Below are 24,272 nucleotides of genomic sequence, written 5' to 3'. Positions count from 1 at the left end.
TCGTCGTCATCTGCTCCAAATACGATTGCTGATTTTATACTGCTGACTCATCTCAGCCAATTTTAATGCAAATTTAAATTGGTCGCATTGTATTGGCTGGGTGAACTCATCGCCATCGTAGGCAGGAGCGCTGCATGTGACTATATGGCCACGCTACGTTAAACGGCTTCATGCTTGCTTTCATGATTGTTATTAATTTGGAATACAATTATAATTAATGTGCAATTTCAAATTAGCTTTTCATTTTTTTCGCTTTTCAGATTTGTATTCTTGATGATTCAATTGAACCGCTAGGATGTTGAAATCCAACGTCCGATTTTATGACCCAGGACGTTCTTGCGATTTCCATCTCCTGGTGAAATACGCTTCGATCCTCCGCGCTCGATAACCCCACCAACATAAGCAGCAGGCTGATGATTTTTAAACCCTTGTGCCGCTTAACCGATTTTCAAACAAAAAAAAGGGCCGGAAATGTTTCGCCCCCATAAAATGTTGCGAGTAGCTTCAAAAAAATCAGGACGGTTAAATAATCTAATAATCATCAGCCGCCCGCTTACATCAGTACGGCTGGCGAGTGTGCCTCTGCCGCAACTCGTGTCCGCACGTGCCGCGTGAACGTTCGTGTACACGCGTGCGTGCGTCTGCGTGCGTGCGTGCGCTTGGGCGCGTGTGCAGCTACGTGTACTGGACGACGTGGAGCCCTCACCCCGTCATCGAGCGCGCAACCCTGGCCGGCAACTTCCGCACGAGCATCGTCAACTCCAGCCTCGCGTGGCCCATCAGCCTCACCATCGACCTGCCGGACGGCATGCTCTACTGGGCCGACGCCTACCTGTACGCACGAGCCACTCCCACTGCACTGCGGGACACCTAACTGCACTCACGCTGCCCATTGATTGTGTGCACACTACAAACACACGAAACACTTACAAAGACCGAGATCCCCCGTGTGCCCTTAACAGACTGTTGGGGATAGTGCTGTTAGCGAGTAGCACCTATGAAGGCTGGGCATGGCACACGAGGGGGTGGGTGGCCAGCACCACGCTGCACCAGGTACTCATTTAAAGCTAGATAATTGTCACTGGTGTTGGCCGTGACCAGGTATCGAACTCGGGTCGGTGGGATCATGGCGCAGGGCGCTTACTGCGACACTCCCGCTCCCCACACATGATGCACACGCACACACAACCACACAGTTGCCGTGTACACACACACCGTGCGAGCGCCCTGTACACACACTGCATGGACTGCATCCTGCTAACCTTGGTCACATGGCCAGTGATAGCAGCCAGTCATCGGCGGCTCTTTAGCCAACGCCGGCTCCGCGTGCCACTAACCTCCAGGCAGAGGATCGAGCGCGCCTCACTGTCTGGCTCGCACCGAGAGCTGGTGCTGGGCTCGCTGGCGTTCCCGTGCGCGCTGAGCGTCCACGGGCAGCACATCTACTGGACGGACTGGGAGGATCGCGCCGTGTTCCGCGCCAGCAAGCACGACGGCTCCGGCCGCCTCGCGCTGCTGCGCGACCTGCCCCACCGCCCGTCGGCCCTCAAGGTGATGGCGCGGTCGCGCCAGCCGGCATGCGACAACCCCTGCCAGCGCTTCAACGGGGGCTGCAGCCACGTGTGTGTGCCAGGTGCGTGGGCGCCGTCGCCAGGACGTGGGGAGCGGGGGAGGTGGGCGGGGTGCTACGATGGCGGTGGTGCACAAGCACACAATCTTTTATCGGTAAATGTGTTTACTGGCACGAACCGTTATATTCTTAGGTTTTTTCGGTAAAGTCACGTAGGTCAAAAATGTTAATTAATAAAAGTATTTTTATTTTATTTTACTTTTATTAATTTTAATTTTTTACCTATGTGACTTTACCGAAAAAACTTAAGAATATGAATCCTTGCAGTCACGAAAGCTTCAAATCTAGAACGAACCGTTATGTTGGACAGCAGCTCACTGAGTCCATCCTTAAGCCTTCTCGCTCAATGACAAATATTTCAACTGGTTTCCAATGAGAAGGAAAGGAGCAGGGGTACGTCGTGTGAGTGAGGGTTGTACTGTTGTATATATAAATATCGCAGTGCCGTGAAGCCTTCTGGTTTAATCAATGAAGCGAGAGTGAATTGAACTACGCCCTATTCGTACCGAGTGTGCAGGGCCCAGCGGGCCGGAGTGCCAGTGCCCCATGGAGGGCAGCTGGGTCCTGGCGAACAAGGACCAAGACTGCGTGCCCAGCGAGGCGGCGCCGTGCCCCCACTTCTTGTGCGGGAATGGGCGCTGCGTGGCGGAGAGGAGCACGTGCGACGGGCGTGACGACTGCGGGGACGGCAGCGACGAGACGGAGAGGCTCTGTGGTGCGGCGCCAGCACGGCACTCTCGCTCGCTCGCTCGTTCGCTCGTCGTCGTCATCTTCATCACGACCCTGATCGTTGCTTTTATCATGGCGCGGTCATTATCGCTATCCTGATCGTCATCGTTGTTATTGTGTAGTCTGAGATTTCACTGAGCAGCGGTGGTACACGCCATCCCATCGGGGAGTAAAGCCTTGTCACCCTTGTCTGACGATGTACCGCGTGCGCCCCGAACCGCGTCGCCATCGGCGGCACGCGATCCACACGCCGGCTCACCCTCCTCTGCGCTCCTCTCCCCCCGCCACCCGGCGCCGCCAGCGCTGCGCACGTGCGCGGCCACCGACTTCGTGTGCGACAGCGGGCGCTGCCTGTCGTACGCGCACCGCTGCGACTTCCGCGACGACTGCGGCGACGGCAGCGACGAGCGGGGCTGCGCCCATTCGGCGTGCGACCCCGCCGCCGAGATCACGTGCGCCAACGGGCGCTGCGTCGCGCTCGAGTTCGTGTGCGACGGCGCCGACGACTGCCGGGACAACGCGACCACAGATGAGCGCGACTGCCGTGAGTTCCCGCGCTGCCATCTCACGCCTCTCCGTCTCCACTCGGGCGGTCTCCGTGGGCAGGGTCACGGACGCCCCACCTCTGAATCCCCGGCTATTTGTGCTGTCGACTCCACGCCCCTGTTCAAATCTAAGCTCAAGAATCTGCCTTTTCCTCGGCCTACGATTGGCTGCCACTTCCTCTGGGGCCCCTCTTGGCTGGACTACGGCAGGGCATTGGGAATAGATGAGATGCCGAAGTATTTGATCTCCCGACAAATGCTTATCCTTACATGCAATACCTAAATGTCAATGTGCTTTACGTGACTCAACCGAATGCAATTCCAATTTGTGCAAGGTTCAATTGTGAATGCATCTCAAAACGTTTCAGCCACGCCTGAGAATATGATGTGGAGAAAGAGCGCGCTTTGTAAGATTGAGCTGCGGCGTCTCTCGTGTCTCGCCGGCACCCGTCTAGCCGTGACCAGCTGCCTGCCGGGCTACGTGCGGTGCCAGACGAGCAGCCGGTGCGTGCGGCGCGCGTATCTCTGTGACGGCGACGACGACTGCGAGGACCGCAGCGACGAGAACCCCGCGTTCTGCCGTGAGTCCGCGTGTCCCCACGTCCGCACGCTCGCGCCGTGTACGCACACGCCAACCCGCTCGACTTGTGTGTACGACGATGACAGTGATGATGATTATTACGACGACTGACAGTGGCGATGATGATGATGATGATGAAAATAATAACACTGGTTACAATTGGTGCAAATGACGATGGTGATGATGACATTTATGACGACAATGATGATGATGATTTTTCCTTGCCCGCGTGACGTGCGCTGCTCACCGCGTCGTGGAGCAGTGGGGGTGTCGTGCCCCCCGGAGGATTTCCGCTGCAAGGTGGGCCGCTGCGTGCCGCTGTCCTGGGTGTGCGACGGCACGGCCGACTGCGCCGACTCCTCGGATGAGCCGCACTCCTGCAGTAAGCTTGCTCGCTTCTCCGCAGCGCTGGTAGTTGCTGGCATGGCGGAGCACATTAATTTTGTGTTCTGGGTAATTATGATCGGGGATCCATCTCAGCCGGATCCGTCTGGGTCGGTGACCCAGAACATATTTCCACATCCCTTTTGCTGTGGTTGTGGCTACGACCAGTTACGTGTGTCTGCCCCGGCCTACCAATCACCCTGACGACGGTGACAGTTATGGCGATGATTTTTGTTGGCCTGTGCGATGGTAGAGATCGTGTCGCGGTGTCACCGCTCTCGGCGGTTGTGCTCGTTCTGACGGAAGTGATTGTGCTGCTGCTACTGCTGCTGCTGCTTGTGCTGGTTGGTGCTATGTGTTGTGATGGTGCTGCCGTTATCGTCACCAGCCCATGCTGGTGACGATGATGGCGCACCTGCTGATGCTGTTGGCGCTGGTTGCGATTGTGATGGTGACGCTAGTGGCGCCGATGGAGATTATGTTTGCCGGTAGCGATGATTCTCCCGGAGCTGCTGGCCGTGGCGCTGGCGCTTCTGCCGGTGCTGCCGGTGGCAGTGACGCCGCGAGTACTTTCTGCCGTCGATGAAGATGCCGTTGACGTCACTGGCGGTGCCGTGCACGCCGTGTGCGCTAGGTGCGCTGGAGCGAACGTGCCACGCGGACCAGTTTGCGTGCGCCAGCGGGCGCTGCGTCCCGGCCGACTGGCGCTGCGACGGAGATGACGACTGCGGAGACGGCAGCGACGAGGAGCATGGCTGCGGTGAGCACGCCCGCGGCACGTGAGGTTCCCTACCCTTCATCCAGCAGTGAGCCGATCATGCGCGGCTGACGGAGACGATGACTTTTTTTTCCAATCTAAACGAAGACGGCACGGTTTGGAGCGTGGCCTTGGGGGCGTGCGGATGGTTTGTAGGATGCGTCGATGACCACGCGAGCGCGTGGCTGCGTGTGGTTGCACCGGAGGTACGTGCATTTAAGCTCTTCAGGTGTGTGTGATGTGTGCTGTCGAGCCGTGGGTGTGCGCGGTCGTGACCGTGGCGCATGCGGTCGTGTACTCGGTGTGCGTCGGGGGCCCCTTGTTGTCGGCCCCTGCTCGTGTGCGGCGCAGAGAGCCACACGTGCAGCCCCGAGGAGTTCTCGTGCGTCGACGGCGGCGCTGGCGGCGGCGGCGGCACGCACTGCGTTCCGCTGGCGTGGCTGTGCGACGGTGACGCCGACTGCCCCAATGGGCGGGACGAGACTCAGAGCTGCCCCCCGCGCTCCTGCTCCTCCAACGAGTTCCACTGCGACAGCGGCATGTGCATTCCCGAGCGATACCGGTACGTGGGGCGCGGCGACGCGGTGGGCCTGTGCTTCCAACAATTTCCCAAGCTCTGCAGTCTTCGGTATATGAAGATGTTTTCTGCCGGAGCGCCAGATTGACAGGGAGCTGAAAACGATGGCATCGACAACGTAAATAAATGCGGTTGTCCTCACTGCGTCCGCGACCTCCGATCCGCCGTGCCGTCTCCGCCCGTGCCCGTCCCCGCGTAGGTGCGACCGCCGGAACGAATGCGGCGACGGCTCGGACGAGTTCGGCTGCTCGTACCCCCCGTGCAGCGCCGGCGGCGAGTTCACGTGCGAGAATGGTCGCTGCGTGCCGCGCGGCTGGGCCTGCGACGGCGACGACGACTGCGGCGACGGCTCGGACGAGGAGGCGTCGCCGTGCGGGACGCCAGCCCCGGGCCCCAACGCGCCGCCCCGGTGCCCCCCCGGCTACGCCCCGTGCGGCGCCGGGGCCGAGGGCGGCGCCGGCGCCGCCGCGCCCGGGTGCATTGAGGAGCGGCGCGTGTGCGACGGCGCCGAGGACTGCGCCGGTGGAGGGGACGAGAGGGGGTGCGGTGCGTCCATGCTCGCGCGCGTCGTCGTTTTGTTGCTCGTTGCACACGGTGGCCCCGATTGTTCGCAGTACAGGGTCTCGCCATAGGAACGTAAGCTAAAAACGGAAGTGTTATTTTTCTAACTAGGTCATTCCCACTGATCTATGTAGCTCTTTTTCAGAAGCAACCCATACAAATACTCGCATGTTGATTGTAAATGTGGAGGGACCTGGAGAAAAATCCACGCGGGCACGGGGAGAGAGACACGCCAACTCCACATCTGTGCCATCCCCTCCGCTATACGCTCATTGCATGAATCAGCCCAGTTGCAGGTGCTAGGTGGATTCATGGTGGCCCGTTGGGTCAACGTTGCACGTTCACTTGATCGCAGGACCGTCGTGAGACATGGCCACGGATTGGGCAGGGATTTATCCAGCAGTGGATTGATCATGGCTGATGATGCTAATGATTACGACTCACATAGTGGCCTCGCAGTGGAAAGTTATGGTCTTGCCATTGGAATGTGGAATTTTGTTCATGTTCACAGCCGTGACTTCCCCCAGACACAACTGTCAATAACAGGGCACTTGCCGCAGATACGTGCCTTGTTGTGGAGAGACTGAGCCTGGCCTCGTAAATGTGGAACTTGAGTGTGTTCGGACGTTGTCACGCACCCATACATTCCTTGGATAGACTGGGCCCCGTCATAGGTGAGGTGTGACGTAGTGTGGCATGGTATGACACGGTTTGGCGTGGCACAACATGACATCGTGTGGTATGGTACGGCATGGTGTGGCACGGCGTAGCATTGCACAGTACGGCGAGGGTGTTTAATGGTGTGGTCATGACATGGGTCACTTCAATGGTGGTGGCGTGGCGGGGCGTGGCGGAGCGTGGCGGAGCGTGGCATGCCGCGCCGCGTGCACCCGCAGGCGTGAACGAGTGCGACGACGTGCTGGTGAGCCGCTGCGCCCAGGAGTGCGTGGAGCTGGTGCGGGGCTGGGCGTGCGCGTGCTCCCCGGGGTTCCGTCTCCTGCCGGACGGCCGCGCCTGCACCGACGTGGACGAGTGTCACGAGCAGCCGGGCACCTGCAGCCAGCGCTGCCAGAACACGCCCGGCTCCTTCCGCTGCAAGTGCGAGGTCCGGCACCGTGGCAGGGCGCGCGCCGCCGCCGAGCGCTTTGTGCCAGGCTAGGTGCACTTCGAGGCTGTCACGTGAAATGTCGAAGGCTCGCTAGCAAGATGGTCACGGGACAGACCCAGGTGTCGTGGGTTGATTGACTGAGCTGACCAGCAGACGCACCCCTGTATGCATGTTGAACTTATTTTGCACCATACGTAGCCAACAGTGTTAAGGAAGGACAACAAACTAAACACAAAAAGCAGTTCTAAAGAAATTAGTCATCAATCTAGATTTAAAAGTGCATAGCTCCGGTGGCTTCCTAATATCGGAAGGAAGAGCATGCCAGACGGCCTCAGAAGCGCATCTGGAAGCGCCCAATGCAATGACCATCTTTCTTTGGGTCTTTGGTAAAGTCACATAGATAGGTTCAAAGAAAATAACAAAAGTAGTTTTTTTTGTAGTTTTTTGCTTTTTTCGTTATTTTCTTTGAACCTATCTACGTGACTTTACCAAAAGACCCAAAGAATATCAATCTTGCAGTCACGAAAGCTTTACATTTTATGACCATCTTTGTTCGATGGTTAGCCAAAAGCCGCTGCTGCGAGGATAACCAGAGTTTGCGTGATGGTTTATGCTCCATGACGAGATCAGCAAGCTATTGTGGTTCATTCGTGGCAAACACTTTGTGTGCCATCAGTGCGATCTTATAACCTATTCGTTCGGCAATGTATTCAGGGGCCTGTGCTCCCCACTGTACCGGCTCGTCTGAGATGTAACCGTGTGACGCTCCGCACGTTCACTCATTGCCGCGCGTGCCCGCTCGTGTCTCTGCGCAGCCCGGCTACGCGCGCGGGCCGGACGGGTACTCGTGCCGCCAGCTGAGCCGCGTGGAGCCGCTGCTGCTGCTCGCCAACCGCTACTACGTGCGCCAGCTGTCCATGGAGGAGCGGCCGTCGCTGGGGCCGCCGCTGCTAAGCGGCCTGGGCCGCGTGGTCGCCCTCGACTTCGACCGCGTGGAGCAGCGGATCTACTGGAGTGACCTGGAGCGCGACGTGCTGGAGCGGGCTTTCCTCAACGGCACGGGGCGCCAGGCGGTGGTGTCGCACCTGCTGGGCGACGCCGAGGGGCTGGCGGTCGACTGGGTTGCCAGGTGTGCCAGAGGAACGTCGCTAGCACCGTCTCGAGCTCTCGTCATTTTGCTTGACGTTTTTGGTTAGCGCGATGCCGGCCTTCGGTAATGGGTTGCGGCGCCTCCGTACGGTGTGGGCCGCGTGGCCGCTGCAGGAAGCTGTACTGGGTGGACGCGGAGAGCAACTGCGTCAGCGTGGCGGAGCTGGATGGGCGATTCCGCACCAGGCTCATCGCGGGCTGCGTGGACGCCACGCACTGCCTGGAGAGCCCCCGCGCACTCACCTTGCACCCCCGCTTTGGGTAGGGCACACCGCGCCATGCCACATCGCTCCACACCAAGCCGCACAGCGCCGCATTACACCACGCCGCACAGTGCCACATTGCGCCATACTACGTATGTATGTTGCACTTCCTTCGCACCGTACGTAGCCAACCGTGCTAATCGGAGGTGCTACACCGTGACACATCACTCGATACCACACCATCACAGGACACATTACACCAGCTCGGTGCAAGGGTGGTCAGCATCTTGAACACGGTTGTATCCTCGAACGTCTCGTGCTGCAAACCTTTTGTCGTGTGATCGCGTGACCGGGCTCGCTCTGCGCCGGCACAGCCTTCTCTTCTGGACGGACTGGGGCCACCGGGCCTACGTGGGGCGTGCGGGAATGGACGGGGCGCGGCCCCAGGCCCTCGTGAGTAGCAAGCTCGAGTGGCCCAACGCGCTCACCTTGGACTACACCACGGACCGGCTGTACTGGGCCGACGCTCACCTCGGCTGCATCGAGTGAGTCCCGTCCGTCGTCGCCCGTAGCAGTCGCGGTGACTCCCCGCGAGAGCCGTTGACCGCACGCTCGCAGGGCAACACCGGCGATGGACTTGATGGCCGTCATGTGATTACGTTTGGGTCACGGGACAAGCGGGGATCTTGATTCTGGAGAGAGGGGATCTCGTGAGCTCCAGGGGCTGGAGCTCACGATGGTCCATTGACTTCCTCCCCTCTCCCACTCCACCCTCATGCCAGCGGTGGGCTTAGCACGGTTAGCGTGGGCCCTGATGCACAGAATCTAATTGGGCTCCCCTTGTCCAACATCCCACCTCTCCGTAGCCTGACACCTGGGACTCTCTGGCCTGCGGGCTCCGGTGCAGTTACACCGCCCGCGCGCTCGATAGCCACGCTTCATCTGCTCCCCCCCCCCCCCCACCGCGTCCCTCGCCAGGTCCGTGGATCTGGACGGCAGCAACCGGCGCGTGGTGCTGAGCGGCGCGCTGCCGCACGTGTTCGCGCTCAGCTTGTTCGAGGACTGGCTCTACTGGACGGACTGGAACACGCGCAGCGTGGAGCGCGCACACAAGCACACGGGCGCGGGGCGCGTGCGCCTCGCCAACACCACGCACCGGCCCTTCGACGTTCGCGTGCTCCACCCGTTCCGCCAGCCGAGCGGTACGCAGCGCCGGCAACCGCCGCACCCCCCTTGAGCGCGGCTGACTCGGCTCTGCTGCTCAAGCCCAGGCTCGGGGCCTCTCGTTTCTTCCCTGACCAAGTGATCTGAGCCGACCAAAACGTCCCTCAGACTTCGCTTGCAAATCAGCCTTTCCTGGTCTCTTGAGTTAACGTGTCCCGGTTTGGCCGGGCCAGTCCCGGTTTCGTAAAACTATCTTGGTGTGCGGAAGCATTGGCGAATATCAGGATTTTGTTCCCGGTTCAGGCTTGGCTCACAATGCTGTCAATGAGCGGGGCTACTGGTTACTCATGTTGTTCTACCGCGTGTGTGTGTGTGATACCCTCCCGTGTCCTCCTGTGTCCACGCGGTTCCTGACAGTGCCCAATCCGTGTGGAAACAACAATGGCGGCTGCTCCCACCTGTGCCTCCTGGCGGAGGGCGGGGGCGGCGCCGCGTGCCGCTGCCCTGAAGACTTCGCGCTCGGTCACGGCGACTCCGCCCGGCGCTGCGAGCCCAACTGCTCCAGCACGCAGTACCGCTGCCTGGACAACGAGAAGTGAGTCCCGCATGCCGGTGTCCCCTGGAGTCGCCCCATGCCACTAGGCCGATGCCAACGACTGCGCTTTAGCAGTACGTGGTTTTTTTCACTTTAGGAATAATGTTAACGCCTCTCCGATTGAGCGTCGATTCCCCGTAATGGCTATGGGCCACAAAGGGCCAGAGGAGCGATGGAACGAGTGCCAGATTGCCGCGTGGTTCCGCCCGTTGGCGCGTGCCGCAGGTGCGTGCCCATCTGGTGGAAGTGCGATGTGCAGAGGGACTGCCGGGATGGCTCGGACGAGCCGGGCACGTGCCCCCCACGCTCCTGCCCCCTGGGCCAGTTCCAGTGCGGCGAGGGCAGCTGCACCGGTCCGGCGGCGCTGTGCGACGGGCAGCGGGACTGCCCCGACGGTTCGGACGAGCACGCGTCCCTCTGCGGTGAGCGTCCACTCCTGCGGCGGCGTGTTTTTCGGTCGGTCGGCGCCGGCGAGACGACGGAGTGACCCTCTCGTTCGCGTGCCGCGCGCGCGGCTCCGCAGACGGCCACCGCTGCGACGCCAGCCAGTGGCAGTGCGCCAACGGTCGGTGCCTGCCGACCGCCTGGCGCTGCGACGGCGCGGACGACTGCGGGGACGGCTCGGACGAGGAGCCGGAGGCGTGCGCGCAGCGAGCCTGCCCCTCGCTCGCCCACTTCCGCTGCCGCAACGGCCGCTGCGTGCCGCGCGCCTGGGTGTGCGACGCCGTGGACGACTGCGGGGACAAGTCGGACGAGCCCTACGACACGTGCAGTCAGTGTCGCGCTCGCGCCGCTCGCACCGCCTCGCTCGTGCGCACTCAGACCGTGCGGTCCCCGGGGCTTAGCTCCACTTAGAGCCACGGCGCAATAGCAGCAGGAGGCAATGGCGATACTGTACGGTGATTCTTAACAAGGACGAAATCAGTGTTATAGAGTTGTGACATTTTCCTATCTGAATTTATATGGCTACAACCCACCTCGCACCGACACATGATCCGATTTTACCACTCCATCTCTACATAGGGTGGCCTGTGAGGCGTGGTTCCTCACTTGGATGCGGCTCCATCTCTCGTCTCGGCCATCGGCCATTGTCCCTTCCAGTGACTCGTGCTGCCCTTGGGCCACTTCACTAAACAACTTCAATCATGTCGTTCACCGATGCATGTCCTCTAATCCGTGTGTTCCTCCTTCAGTGCCTCGGCACAATCCCAAGCATTCACCTCTCCCCTCAATTCTTCTTTGCGTGCTTTTTGTATGGGCGTTTGACTGCGTGCGCGTCTCCGTTGGCCGCTGTGCGTGTCTCTTTAACTGCCACGTGTCTCTACAACTGTCACGTGTCTCTACACCTGTCACGTGTCTCTACAACTGTCACGTGTCTCTACAACTGTCACGTGTCTCTACAACCGTCACGTGTCTCTACAACCGTCACGTGTCTCTACAACCGCCACGTGTCTCTATAACTGCCACGTGTCTCTACACCTCTCACGTGTCTCTACAACCGCCACGTGTCTCTATAACTGCCACGTGTCTCTACACCTCTCACGTGTCTCTATAACCGCCACGTGTCTCTACAACTGTCACGTGTCTCTATAACCGCCACGTGTCTCTATAACTGCCATGTGTCTCTGGAACTTCCAAGTGTCTCTGGAACTGTTGTGCTCGTCTCCGGTGACCTCCAGCGCGCCCTCTGCGACTGCTGTGCCCGTGTTCCCGCTCGCAGTGGGACCCGACCACCGCTGCGACAACGCCACGGAGTTCTCGTGCCACACGAACTACCGCTGCGTCCCGCGCTGGGCCACGTGCAATGGCATCAACGACTGCCTGGACAACAGCGACGAGCAGGAGTGCGGTGAGCGGCGCCGGGGAGCGTGGAGCGAGCGATCGCTGATTAAGGCGGCCACTGATGATGCGATCACCGGCCGGTGACATAGTCACTAGCACAATCACTGAATCGTTCACTCCATCATCATCATCGTTGTTGTGTATTATTTATAGCACGCCTCCTGTGTCGGTGACTTGACCGCTGACTTTTTTGCTACCAACAGTCACCAAAACAATATCATGCGCGGTTCCCTGCCGATGCATACGCCGGTACGACTAGCGACACAATGGTGTCTCCGTTTCAGAGAATGTCTCGTGCGACCCGGTCGGCGACTTCCGCTGCGACAACCACATCTGCATCCCGCTGCGGTGGCGCTGCGACGGCACCAACAACTGCGTGGACGGCTCCGACGAGCGCGACTGCGGTACGCTCGCTCGCATAAACTCACTCGTCGTTCAATCCGAATCAGAATCTTTATTTAGAGTGGAGGAGGAATCCGATGAGCTGTGAAGCTCTTTTATCTCCCAAGTGGTAACATTTTCGAGGAGCCAGAACAAGCGATTGCAGACCAAACACAATGTTAGGACACAATACGCTAAAGACGGCGCACACAACAAATGATGAAGAGCGAACCCGTGCTTGAGACTACTCCCTTACACCCATGAGCTCTCCCCTAAGATGGCATCATTGAGCTGGTGGGGTTCGAGTCACCGCATTGCCAGGTGATCTGCTGCACCCCCACGCGGTGCCACACGCACGCCGGGCTCGACGAACCTCGTCTCTCAAAAAGTTTTCGGCGCCTCTCTTCTCCTCCCCCACCTCACGTCTTCTCCACACCTCCCCATGTCACCCCTCTCCCCACCGCCGCCGTCCTTGCCCGCGCCAGCTCCGCGCCCGTGCTCGGAGAGCGAGTTCCGCTGCGACAGCGCACGGTGCGTCCCGGGGACCTGGACGTGCGACCACGACGACGACTGCGGCGACGGCTCGGACGAGAGGGGCTGCGGTACGAGCCGCGACGCGCGCTGGTTTAGCGCCGGCGAGCCACGGCGAGGGAGCTCGCCCCCGCTCACCTCCACCCACCTCCACCCACCGCCGCCCTCTCGCCCCCCCACTCTCCTCTCCACCCTCTTGCCTCCGCCGTTTTGTCCGTGCAGAGCTACACACGTGCCACCCGGGACACTTCCAGTGTGCGAGCGGCCACTGCGTGGCCGAGCGGCGGACGTGCGATGGCCGCGCCGACTGCCGGGATTACAGCGACGAGGCCAACTGTCGTGAGAACGCGACACGCCGGGGACACGCGCAGACACCACCTCCACTCACCTCCACTCACCTGCATGCGCAGACACCACCTCCACTCGCCTGCACTCACCTCCACTCACCTCCACTCGCCTGCACTCGCCTGCACTCACCTCCACTCGCCTGCACTCACCTCCACTCACCTCCACTCACCTCCACTCACTTCCACTCCCATTTACTGACATCCACTCACCTCCACTCACCTCCACTCACCTCCACTCACCATCACTCACCTCCACTCACCTCCACTCACCTCCACTCACTTCCACTCCCATTTACTCACATCCACTCACCTCCACTCACCTCCACTCACCATCACTCACCTTCACTCACCTCCACTCACCTTCACTCACCATCACTCACCTCCACTCACCTTCACTCACATTTACTCACCTCCACTCACCTTGACTCACCTCCACTCACCATCACTCACCTCCACTCACCTTCACTCACCTTCACTCACCTCCACTCACCTCCACTCACTTCCACTCACATTTATTCACATCCACTCACCTCCACTCACCTTCACTCACCTCCACTCACCTCCACTCACTTCCACTCACCTTCACTCACCTTCACTCACATTTACTCACCTCCACTCACCTCCACTCACCTTCACTCACCTCCACTCACCATCACTTACCTCCACTCACCTTCACTCACCTTCACTCACCTCCACTCACCTCCACTCACTTCCACTCACATTTATTCACCTCCACTCACCTTCACTCACCTTCACTCACCTCCACTCACCTCCACTCACTTCCACTCACCTTCACTCACCTCCACTCACCTTTACTCACCATCACTCACCTCCACTCACTTCCACTCACATTTACTCACATCCACTCACCTTCACTCACCTCCACTCACCTCCACTCACCTTCACTCACCTCCACTCACCATCACTCACCTCCACTCACCTTCACTCACCTCCACTCACCTCCACTCTCCACTCACCTTCACTCACCTCCACGCACCTCCACTCACCTTCACTCACTTCCACTCCCATTTACTCACATCCACTCACCTTCACTCACCTCCACTCACCATCACTCACCTTCACTCACCTCCACTCACCTCCACTCACCTTCACTCACCATCACTCACCTCCACTCACCTCCACTCACTTCCACTCACATTTACTCACCTCCACTCACCTCCACTCACCTTCACTCACCTCCACTCACCTTCACTCACCTTCACTCACCTCCACTCACCTCCACTCACTTCCACTCACATTTACTCACATCCACTCACCTCCACTCACCTTCACTCTCCACTCACCTTCACTCACCTCCACTCACCTGCACTCACCTCCACTCACCTTCACTCACCTCCACTCACCTCCACTCACCTTCACTCACCTCCACTCACCTTCACTCACCTCCAATCACCTTTACTCACCATCACTCACCTCCACTCACTTCCACTCAAATTTACTCACATCCACTCACCTTCACTCACATCCACTCACCTTCACTCACCTCCACTCACCTCCACTCACCTTCACTCACCTCCACTCACCATCACTCACCTCCACTCACCTCCACTCACCTCCACTCTCCACTCACCTTCACTCACCTCCACTCACCTTCACTCACCATCACTCACCTCTACTCACTTCCACTCACATTTACTCACCTCCACTCGCCTCCACTCACCTCCACTCACCTTCACTCACCTCCACTCACCTTCACTCACCTCCACTCACCATCACTCACCTCCACTCACCTTCACTCACCTTCACTCACCTCCACTCACCTCCACTCACTTCCACTCACATTTACTCACATCCACTCACCTCCACTCACCTTCACTCACCTCCACTCACCATCACTCACCTCCACTCACCTGCACTCACCTCCACTCACCTTCACTCACCTTCACTCACCTCCACTCACCATCACTCACCTCCACTCACCTTCACTCACCTCCACTCACCTTCACTCACCTCCACTCACCATCACTCACCTCCACTCACCATCACTCACCTCCACTCACCTCCACTCACCTCCACTCACCTTCACTCACCTCCACTCACCATCACTCACCTCCACTCACCTTCACTCACCTCCACTCACCTTCACTCACCTTCACTCACCTGCACTCACCTCCACGCACCTCCACTCACCTTCACTCACCTCCACTCACCATCACTCACCTCCACTCACCTGCACTCACCTCCACTCACCATCACTCACCTCCACTCACCTCCACTCACCATCACTCACCTCCACTCACCTCCACTCACCTCCACTCACCTTCACTCACCTCCACTCACCTTCACTCACCTCCACTCACCTCCACTCACCATCACTCACCTCCACTCGCTTCCACTCACATTTACTCACCTGCACTCACCTCCACTCACCTTCACTCACCTTCACTCACCTCCACTCACCTTCACTCGCTTCCACTCACATTCACTCACATATTACTCACCTCCACTCACCTCCACTCACCTTCACTCACCTCCACTCACCTTCCCTCACCTCCACTCACCTCCACTCACCATCACTCACCTCCACTCGCTTCCACTCACATTTACTCACCTGCACTCACCTCCACTCACCTTCACTCACCTTCACTCACCTCCACTCACCTACACTCGCTTCCACTCACATTCACTCACATATTACTCACCTCCACTCACCTCCACTCACCTTCACTCACCTCCACTCACCTCCACTCACCTGCACTCACCTCCACTCACCATCACTCACCTCCACTCACCTCCACTCACTTCCACTCACATTTACTCACATCCACTCACCTTCACTCACCTTCACCATTAAAGTTACCCGGGTTTACTACCCTAGCGGGAAGGGATAACGATGAGGATCGGTGAGTTAGCCAGGGAAGGGGGAGAAAGGGGAAGAAGGGAAGGGAGGTGGTGGGGGTGGGGGGGGTGGAATAGAACTAAACGCAATTAAAATAACAAACGCGATGTTTGGGTTTTGGTTCAGTGTCCGAGGTGCAGTCCCCGCACCACGGCAAAACGGGGACCGCGTCGCCTCGGTTATCCCAATTCTAATCCCCCTTTAGCTCACGGCCGAGGCGTTCTATCCCTGCCAAGGCAAAACGTGATCTGTGCCAGAGCCCCCAAGCGCGGGGGTGATGGGGGTTCATGCTCCTTCCAAATTGCCAGGATGGTCTTTCTTGCCATGATGTATTTCGACACCACCGCCCCCGCCACCCCCCGGTTTGGAGAATAACCCAACCGTTACCAAACCCTGAACGAATGAAACCGAATAAAACCCTTGCCACAAATACAACCCTGAGTGGACGACACAAAAGGCACGCGACGGGTGTGCGAGCGGACACAAAATGTGGTCTAAGATGGGGGGCCTAAGAGACTCGGCCGTTCTGGGGAAGAGGGGACGAGGAGCCTTGATGCTTGCTGCTGAAGGCCGCTGCTCGCAGGGGCACCTTACATTACGCTGTATCGATGTATTCTGCACAGTATTTGTTCCGTACAGAATTTGTCAAGTACAGTATTCTCACGGAAGTCTCGGCGTCGCCCACAGCCCCGCGCTACCCGAACGGCACCTGGTGCCCGGCGCAGGTGTTCGAGTGCCGGAACCACGTGTGCGTGGCGCGCGCCTGGCGCTGCGACGGCGACGACGACTGCGGCGACGGCAGCGACGAGGAGCTCAGCCTGTGCCGTGCGTGCACCTAGCGCCGAGACCAGAGCACTCATCACGCCCTTACCGCACATCGCAATCACCACGCGCACTCGCCACACACTCGCGTTCACCCAAACACCTCGTCGCTTCTGACACCTCGTCCCCGTCGTCGTGCGAGAGCAGTGGCCGTGACGTGCGAGCGCCCGGAGCGCTTCCGCTGCACCAACAGCCGCTGCGTGTACGCGCACGAGCTCTGCAACGGCGTGGACGACTGCGGGGACGGCAGCGATGAGGGCCCACTGGCGTGTGAGCACCGCACCGCCGCCACCACCACGTCCCTCCCGGCAGCGTTCCACCACACCCCCCTCCCTCATCGCACCTCGGACGACGCTCGCTCGTCATCTTAATCCGCCGAGAGTTACACGCAGCAGATGTTGGTGCCGGTGCTCGTGACGGTGTGGCTCACGGTGCTGACGCTTGACGGTGGTTGAGCCAATGATGCCGCGGGTGCCGGTGCCTGGCGTACGCGTCTGTGCTGAAGGTGGTGGGGCGAGGTGTCTTGATGGCGCTGGTTCCGGTGGTGCTGCTTGTGCTCGTGGGATTTGGCCGGGTGGCTCGGCGGTAGAGCGAGCGGCACGGATTCAGAAGGTCGCGGGTTCAAATCCCAGTCGGGGGTTGACTCGGCTCATCATCCCGTCGATGTCGATAAAATGCACCTTTGCGTGTTGAAATTCTTTCACGCAGTACGTAGCCAACCGTGTTAATCGGATGTGGGAAAGTCCTAAGGGAATGGACTCTGCCGCATAAATGTCTAATTTCGAGCACCGGCTTATTCGGGATGGACTTGTGCGAGCGATGACTCACGAGCGCTTGGTGCTGCTGCTGCTCCCGCCAGGTGCGGCGCCCACGTGGAGGCCGTGCGGCACCGGCGAGTACAAGTGCGCGAGCGGCCGGTGCCTCCCCTGGAGCGCCGCCTGCGACGACCACGACGACTGCGGCGACAGCAGCGACGAGATTGGCTGCCGTGCGTGCTCTCGGCCCATGGGTTCAATCCTCGGGTCGCCGCGCAGGGCAGTGGCGTAGCTGTCGGGGTGTGCGCGGGTGATGCAACTGCACTGGGGCGCCCGCAGGCCGGAGAAGAGGAACGCGCGATGGGCTACGAGAGAGCTGGGGGAGAAATTGGTCAGGGGGATCTGTTTCATGCCTTACGCCAGGGCCCATGCCAGCCACGCCACGCCACCGACTCGCAGACGGTCCTCATCCATTCTTGTGTTCAACCACTGCATTGCTGAGCACAGCAGCGCTTCGCTTTTCCCTTATTTCCTCGCACTGCTTCACTTTGGGACACCCTTCCGCTGTCTCTTTCCCCCCCCCCCCCCCCCCCCCAAGTTCTCGCCCAAAATTCCAGAAACGCGTTCGTCGTTCTCTGCCGCGTTTGAACGTTCCCGCTCGCTGTCACCGACCGCTTCGCGTGACGGGCCTCGGGGTCCCAGGATCCACGACTGTCATTCTACAAAAGGCTGCTCTAGATTTTCATTTTTCCAGCTCTGTGTTATTTTCACTCGGCTCTCCCCGTGCCCTGCACTCGAGTGACGCGCCTCCGGGCTCGTGCGTTGCGATGCTCGTCCGTAGACCGCGGCGTGGCGCGGCACTGCGCGGAGAGGATCTGCGCTCAGCTCTGCACCAACTTGACCGGCGGGGGCTTCATCTGCTCTTGCCGGCCCGGCTACACCACCAGCGCCAGCAACAAGAACGACTGCGAGGGTGAGCCCCACGTGCAACAACAACAGCAGCAGCAGCCGTTCGCCACTAAGTGATGGTGACGTTACCACGGCGCTTGTGCCAGGATAGGTACACTTGGAGGCCGTGTCAAAAAGACAAAGATCCCCCGTATAACATTAACAGACTGTTGGGGCGAGTGCTGTTATCGAACACCTATAAAGGCCGGCATGGCACACGAGCAGTGGGTGGACAGCACCATGCCCGGCCACCTTTGTCTCCCCTGTGGCGATGTTTACACACCACACCAAGTGCTCATTTGAGTCGACGTAGGGGAGGCACAGGGCTGGTTCATCACTGGTGTTGGCCGTGGGTGGGAATCAAACTCGGGTTGCCGGATTCGTAGTGCAGCGCACTAACTGCTACACTACCGCTGCCCACTCACGCCCACTCACTCAGCCACACACTCCCACACACACTCAAAGACTAAGATCCCCCGTATAGTCTTAACCTAGGTGAAGCCCAAGACCGGTTCAGATAATTGTCACTGGTATTGACCGTGAGTGGGAGTCGAACCCGGGTAGCCGGGTTCATAGCGTAATGTGCTAACCGTCACCCTACCGCTCCCCACAAGGCCGGGTCAACACACACATTCTCATACATTCACACACATACACCAACATACGAAGACAAGATCCCCTGTATAGCTTTATTCAAATAATCAATCATTCATTTGTACGGAAAGTCCCATTTAGTCAGTTGCCCAGTGAGTGTGCGAGGGAGATCCGTGGTGCATCAGCAGAGAATGAGAGCAACAATGGAACAAACAAGCACTTGATTACTGGTTCTGAAATCACTCATCAACAATTACAGGCTTGGGTGACAATTTTACTCAGGTAGCTGAGTTTATAGCGCAGCGCACTAGCTGCTACACTACCACTCCCCGCACGTGTACGCAATCGCAGACGTGCACGCGTGCACACAGTCGGCAGTGCGGCCCTCGCCAGGCCAGTTCATGTGCCGCCTCGTGTCCCTCGTGCCCACGTACTCGTGTGCTCGCGTCAGATGTGGACGAGTGCAACGCGTTCGGGAGCTGCGCCCAGCTCTGCAGGAACTCCAAGGGCTCGTTCGAGTGCTCCTGCACGGACGGGTACCGGTTGGTGGGGCACGGCACGCAGGCGCGCTGCGCCGCCCACGGTGAGCGGACGGACGCGCACGCACGGGCGCACGCACGCGCTCACACACTCACACGGTCCCGCCGGCTCGTGCGGTGTCGGCGCTAACGGGCGGTCGTGGCGCGCAGGCGAGGCCCCGCTGCTCCTCCTGCCGGACGGCGCCGGGATCCGATCGTACAACCTCTCGTCGGGGACCTTCCGCGACCTGGTGTCGCGGCGAGACGGCGTGCAGGCGCTGGACTACGACTGGGACCTCAACGGCACCGGCGCCAGTGGGTCCCGCGCTACCCACTACGGCACCGGCTTCACGCTCGCAGCTTGCGGGTCGTGGGGGATAGTTGATCATACTTCACCACACCGGTCATTGCTGGTTGGTAAAGGCCAGCAGCATAGACGTGGAAACATAGAAGTGCAGTATAGCATTTTGTTGCACCACCCACTGCTGCCCACCACGCTGTCATTTCAGAAGTAATCTAAAGGGAATCAGACAATTTATCGGCAGCACAAATGCTTGAAGGGGCATGTTTGATATGAGAGCAGAGGTGTGCAGGTGGGAGGGAGGCAGGGCTGGGATGTTCCCCTCTTGATAACTTCTACTAGTTTTTAAAGGCTTGCATGGTCTGGATGGAACCACCATATATTCACGAGTTAATTCATCCGTACACCCACTCAGGGTGGTTAAGATCTGCAGACTCCGCACTTCTGTGCGTACCTCGATCCCGGCTGCTTCCCTTGAGTGAAGGGCCACTCGCTGTGTCTGCGCCACGGTTGTGGAATTCTCTACCGTTGGACATTCGTTCATCCGATAATGTGGATACTTTTAAGTCTCGTCTGAGAACCACGTCATGTCAAGGCAGTTTATTCTATGCAGCTTCTCCGTCTCTCTTGGACTTTCCTTATCCTTATTCTTACAAGGCGCCTTACAACTAAATGTAAATTATTATTATTAACGTCCGTATCGTGGGGGAAAAATCCATGCAGCATTTGGAGAACTCCGTTTCACGCTCAAAATGGCGTGCGGTCTGCGCCGGGTCCGGCAGGCATGTTGTACTGGACGGAGCTGGGCGCCGGCAACGGGGCCCCGGGCTCCATCAAGCGCGCGTTCGTACCCGCGGGGGCCACGGGCGGCGCGCTGGGCCCCGCCGTGGCGACGGAGCTGGAGACCGGCGCCATCGTCCAGCCCGGAGGCATCGCCGTCGACTGGGTTGGCAGGTCGGGGCCGGAGCGCGATCGCCGCGTGACGTGCACGTCGCTCTCTCTCTGAACAACTCGTCCTGTCCGTCGGTGACCCTTGCCGAGAGCCAGGGGATGGCTCGCTCGTCATTCATCACCGCAGCTTTTATTGGCAGTGGAATGAATCACAGGAGCACTGTAGACACGAATAATAGTGACGAATATCTGACACTGGGCCTCCCCTAAGTCGACTTAGCCATAAATGAGTACCTGGTGCTCTGTGTAAACATTAGTACTGGGGAGACAAAGGTGGCTGGGCATAGTGTTGGCCACTCTTTCCCTCACGTGTAGTGCCGTGCTCACTAACAACACTTGCCCGAATAATTATTTCAAGGCTATACGGGGAACCTTTGTGTGGGTGTGTCATCTAGACTCCTGTACTGGACGGACGAGGGCGCCGGACGCGTGGAGGTGGCGCTGCTGGACGGGCGATACCGCACTCAGATCGTCTCCACGAACCTACAGCAGCCATCGGCCATCGCCCTCAACCCTGTGCTTGGGTAGCCCATTCAACCCATCGACTCATCACACCATCGCCCCACTGACTCATCACACCATCGCCCCATAACCTTGGTCACCCCATCATGCTATGAAACCATTGCTCCGTCACACCATCACCCCATCACACCATCATTCCAACACCCCAATAACCCTGATCGCCCCATCGCCCCATTACCCCTGTCGCACTTCCCGAGGACCACGCTGTACACATGCAACACCAAGTGGAGTAGTTGTGCGAATGTATTCGGATAACACAACCACCGTGCATCTGTGCTGCCGGTATCGGGTGATGGGGAAGCGGGTAAATACGTGTGCTGAAAACTACGCGATACAACACGCAATTTGAATTAACAAAGCATCTAATTGTGATCATGTCTCAAATCGCTGTACGAGAGCGGAGCTCGCATTAGAAGATGGGGCAATGATGAGAGAGGGTAGCAAAGGGCAAACTGCTGCCGTATGAGAGGTGATGAGGGTGACGACAGAGAAGTTGTTAGCGCACGACCCTGCGCCCTGGGCCCTGTGGCTCCGGGTCCTCACGTGTGCCGTCCCGCCCGTGGCCAGGCTCATATTCTGGGCCGACCGCGGGGAGCGGCCACGCCTGGAGTCGGCGTGGATGGACGGGCGCCAGCGGCGCGTGCTGGTGTCCGACGTGCTGGGCTGGCCCACGGGGCTCGCCGTGGACGTGCACGCCGGCGGGCGGCTCTACTGGAGCGACGCCAAGGAGGACGCCGTCTTCTCCGTGCGCCACGACGGATCCGACCGCCGCACCGTCGCCTCCGGGGGTCCGTGCCCGCCCCTCTCATGTCGCCCGTGTGCTCCCACAGCCTACTCGGTCCACGCTCGCGGCTGCTGAAACCTGCCCTTCGTTGAGGCCGTCCACCAGCTTTTCTTGAGCTGGAGAACCTCATGGGTGGAGGGCGGTCGAGGCGTTGGTCACAGGCTCGCGGTTGCATCAGATCGAATTCTACTGATGAGGATTGGGGATAGGATGGAGATTCGCTTGGGGGCTTTTGTCAGCGGGGACCCCGAGAAAGGGTGCTCACTATGGGGCTTTGCCGGGAGGCACTTAGGGGTTGGCATGGGAGGGTGGATGCTGTCACGCGCTGTCTCTGCGCATGTTCCCACACCTGACTTTTGCCTCAGACACAGCGGTTGTTAGTTTCACACGTGTGATTGGCTACGTGTGTCCGCGTCCTTGGATGTCACGAGAGACGCATTGACAATGCTTGTCCTGGACACCTGAGGACTTAAATGCAGTCACGAAGCCCGAGAACCATGGTTGAGGATTCGCGATGCGGGAAGGGAGGGATGGGTTCGGTCAAACATCACGCGGCGCTCTCGGGCTCAGCGAGTCTGCGAGTGCCGCCTTATTGCGACGTGGGCGAGCTCTCGAGGAAGTGCACGAGGCGACGCGCCGCGGGATCGCGCGCGTGCGCCTTCGGTCCGCGTTCGTGACAGGCGCATGGCGTCGGCGGTGGCGCAGGGCTGGGCGGCCCCATGAGCCTGGACGTGTTCGAGGGCGAGCTGTACTGGACGACTCGCGAGAGCAGCCAGGTGTGGAGGCAGAGCAAGTTTGGCCGCGGCGTTCACACCAGGGTCCTCACCGCCTCCCCGTGGCTCACGCAGGCGCGCGTTTACCAGCAGCACCGCTACCCGGCCCACGGTAAGGCTGTCCTCCCGTGCCCGTGCAGAGTTCGTTGACTGTTGCGAAAGGCGGCCCTGGAGGTGGCCGGGTGGGTCAGAGGTCGGAGCACCGCTCTGGCAACTGCTGAGGTCCTCAGCCGACACGGGTTTATCGTGTCGGCCCGGTCACCAATGACTACAATAAAAAAACATCGCATAAAAAAAATTACGTGAATAAAATAACGGTTTGACTGCTGCATGACTAACATGTATAATTTGGCAACGTGCGTGGGCAAGGGCTGCCCCCTACTGTGTGGATCAGAGGTCACTTGAAAGGATCTCAGGGTTAGCTCTGTGGTGTCCGTTTGTGCGGGCTGCTCTCTCACCACGAGGGTAGCGAGAGCACAGCGTGGAGGCTTTGTCTCGTGACACAATGCCGCGGCACAATCAGGATAAACTTGGTGAATAAAAAAATTACTTCTGTCCGTTGTTGTTGCAGTGAAGAATCCGTGCGCCAACAGCAGTTGCAGCCACCTGTGCCTCCTGCGCCCCCAGGGCCACAGCTGCGCGTGCCCCCAGGGCTCCCACTTCCTCCCCGGGAGCTCGACCCAGTGCGATGCAGGTTCTCTTCATTCCGCTGCTGAAACACGCACACGCATGCCTCGATACTTTGAGGTTGCGCTCGGAACAATAGCTGCAAAGTGCGTTGAGAAAAACTCATGCTCGAAATGGCACTGAGAGACAGCAAGCAAAACACATGGATTAAGAGAAAATGTGCACTTTACGTTCGAGATTTTGACTTAAAAAAAGTAAAGGGGCTTGAGCGGAGCATGTCACTGGAAGGGATGATGACCAGTCGGTGAGAATCATGACGGAGTGGCAGCCAACGGACGGAACACACCCGAGAGTATGTCCACTGCGGAGATGGAGTGATGAAATCAGCGTTTGTGCAGGTGCTGGGTGGATTTTTGCATTCGCAGGAACAAGAGCATTGGCGATGGCTTGGGGGAGGCCTTCATCCAACAGTGAATGTATCCGTGCTTGATGAGCATAATTATGATACTAGAGATCGTGTTTTGTGTTGGTGGTAACGCAGTTTTTTCTAATTCAGAGTTTTGATTCACGTCTCCGGCCACAGCCGAGGTGCCGCCGGTGATCCTGGAGCTGCCGTGCCGCTGCGTGAACGGCGGGACGTGCGACGCCCGTTCCGAAGTCGCCGCCTGCACGTGAGTGACCGCCCGCGCTGCCCCCCGTGCCGCGCGCCACTCGGCTCCGTCTCCGCCCTTCTC

The 24,272-nt window shown here is 59.1% G+C and overlaps 1 protein-coding gene across 1 annotated transcript in view; it reads left to right on the top strand.

The window, feature by feature from the left end:
* Positions 1–24,272, top strand: part of LOC144721124 (low-density lipoprotein receptor-related protein 2-like) — an 86,006-nt gene that overhangs the window by 57,386 nt on the left and 4,348 nt on the right. The window contains exons 44-76 of the mRNA XM_078598519.1: positions 676–834; positions 1,344–1,633; positions 2,148–2,345; positions 2,661–2,903; positions 3,360–3,485; positions 3,747–3,866; positions 4,503–4,628; positions 4,977–5,187; positions 5,402–5,748; positions 6,660–6,868; positions 7,687–8,000; positions 8,135–8,281; positions 8,598–8,768; positions 9,202–9,425; positions 9,805–9,982; positions 10,208–10,404; positions 10,506–10,754; positions 11,703–11,831; positions 12,109–12,228; positions 12,691–12,807; positions 12,959–13,075; positions 16,631–16,768; positions 16,913–17,035; positions 17,625–17,753; positions 18,362–18,493; positions 19,514–19,645; positions 19,752–19,895; positions 20,664–20,835; positions 21,228–21,356; positions 21,922–22,142; positions 22,844–23,023; positions 23,483–23,605; positions 24,122–24,209. Of these exons, the coding sequence (XP_078454645.1) occupies positions 676–834; positions 1,344–1,633; positions 2,148–2,345; positions 2,661–2,903; positions 3,360–3,485; positions 3,747–3,866; positions 4,503–4,628; positions 4,977–5,187; positions 5,402–5,748; positions 6,660–6,868; positions 7,687–8,000; positions 8,135–8,281; positions 8,598–8,768; positions 9,202–9,425; positions 9,805–9,982; positions 10,208–10,404; positions 10,506–10,754; positions 11,703–11,831; positions 12,109–12,228; positions 12,691–12,807; positions 12,959–13,075; positions 16,631–16,768; positions 16,913–17,035; positions 17,625–17,753; positions 18,362–18,493; positions 19,514–19,645; positions 19,752–19,895; positions 20,664–20,835; positions 21,228–21,356; positions 21,922–22,142; positions 22,844–23,023; positions 23,483–23,605; positions 24,122–24,209 (5,703 nt within the window). The remainder of the gene's footprint in view (positions 1–675; positions 835–1,343; positions 1,634–2,147; positions 2,346–2,660; positions 2,904–3,359; positions 3,486–3,746; positions 3,867–4,502; positions 4,629–4,976; positions 5,188–5,401; positions 5,749–6,659; positions 6,869–7,686; positions 8,001–8,134; positions 8,282–8,597; positions 8,769–9,201; positions 9,426–9,804; positions 9,983–10,207; positions 10,405–10,505; positions 10,755–11,702; positions 11,832–12,108; positions 12,229–12,690; positions 12,808–12,958; positions 13,076–16,630; positions 16,769–16,912; positions 17,036–17,624; positions 17,754–18,361; positions 18,494–19,513; positions 19,646–19,751; positions 19,896–20,663; positions 20,836–21,227; positions 21,357–21,921; positions 22,143–22,843; positions 23,024–23,482; positions 23,606–24,121; positions 24,210–24,272) is intronic.

This window comes from Lampetra planeri, chromosome 10 (genome assembly GCF_965212315.1).
Source record: "Lampetra planeri chromosome 10, kcLamPlan1.2.h2, whole genome shotgun sequence".
Taxonomy (NCBI): Eukaryota; Metazoa; Chordata; class Hyperoartia; order Petromyzontiformes; family Petromyzontidae; genus Lampetra; species Lampetra planeri.
Note: the sequence above shows the minus strand (reverse complement) of the source record. Positions and strands in the feature narration are given on the sequence as shown.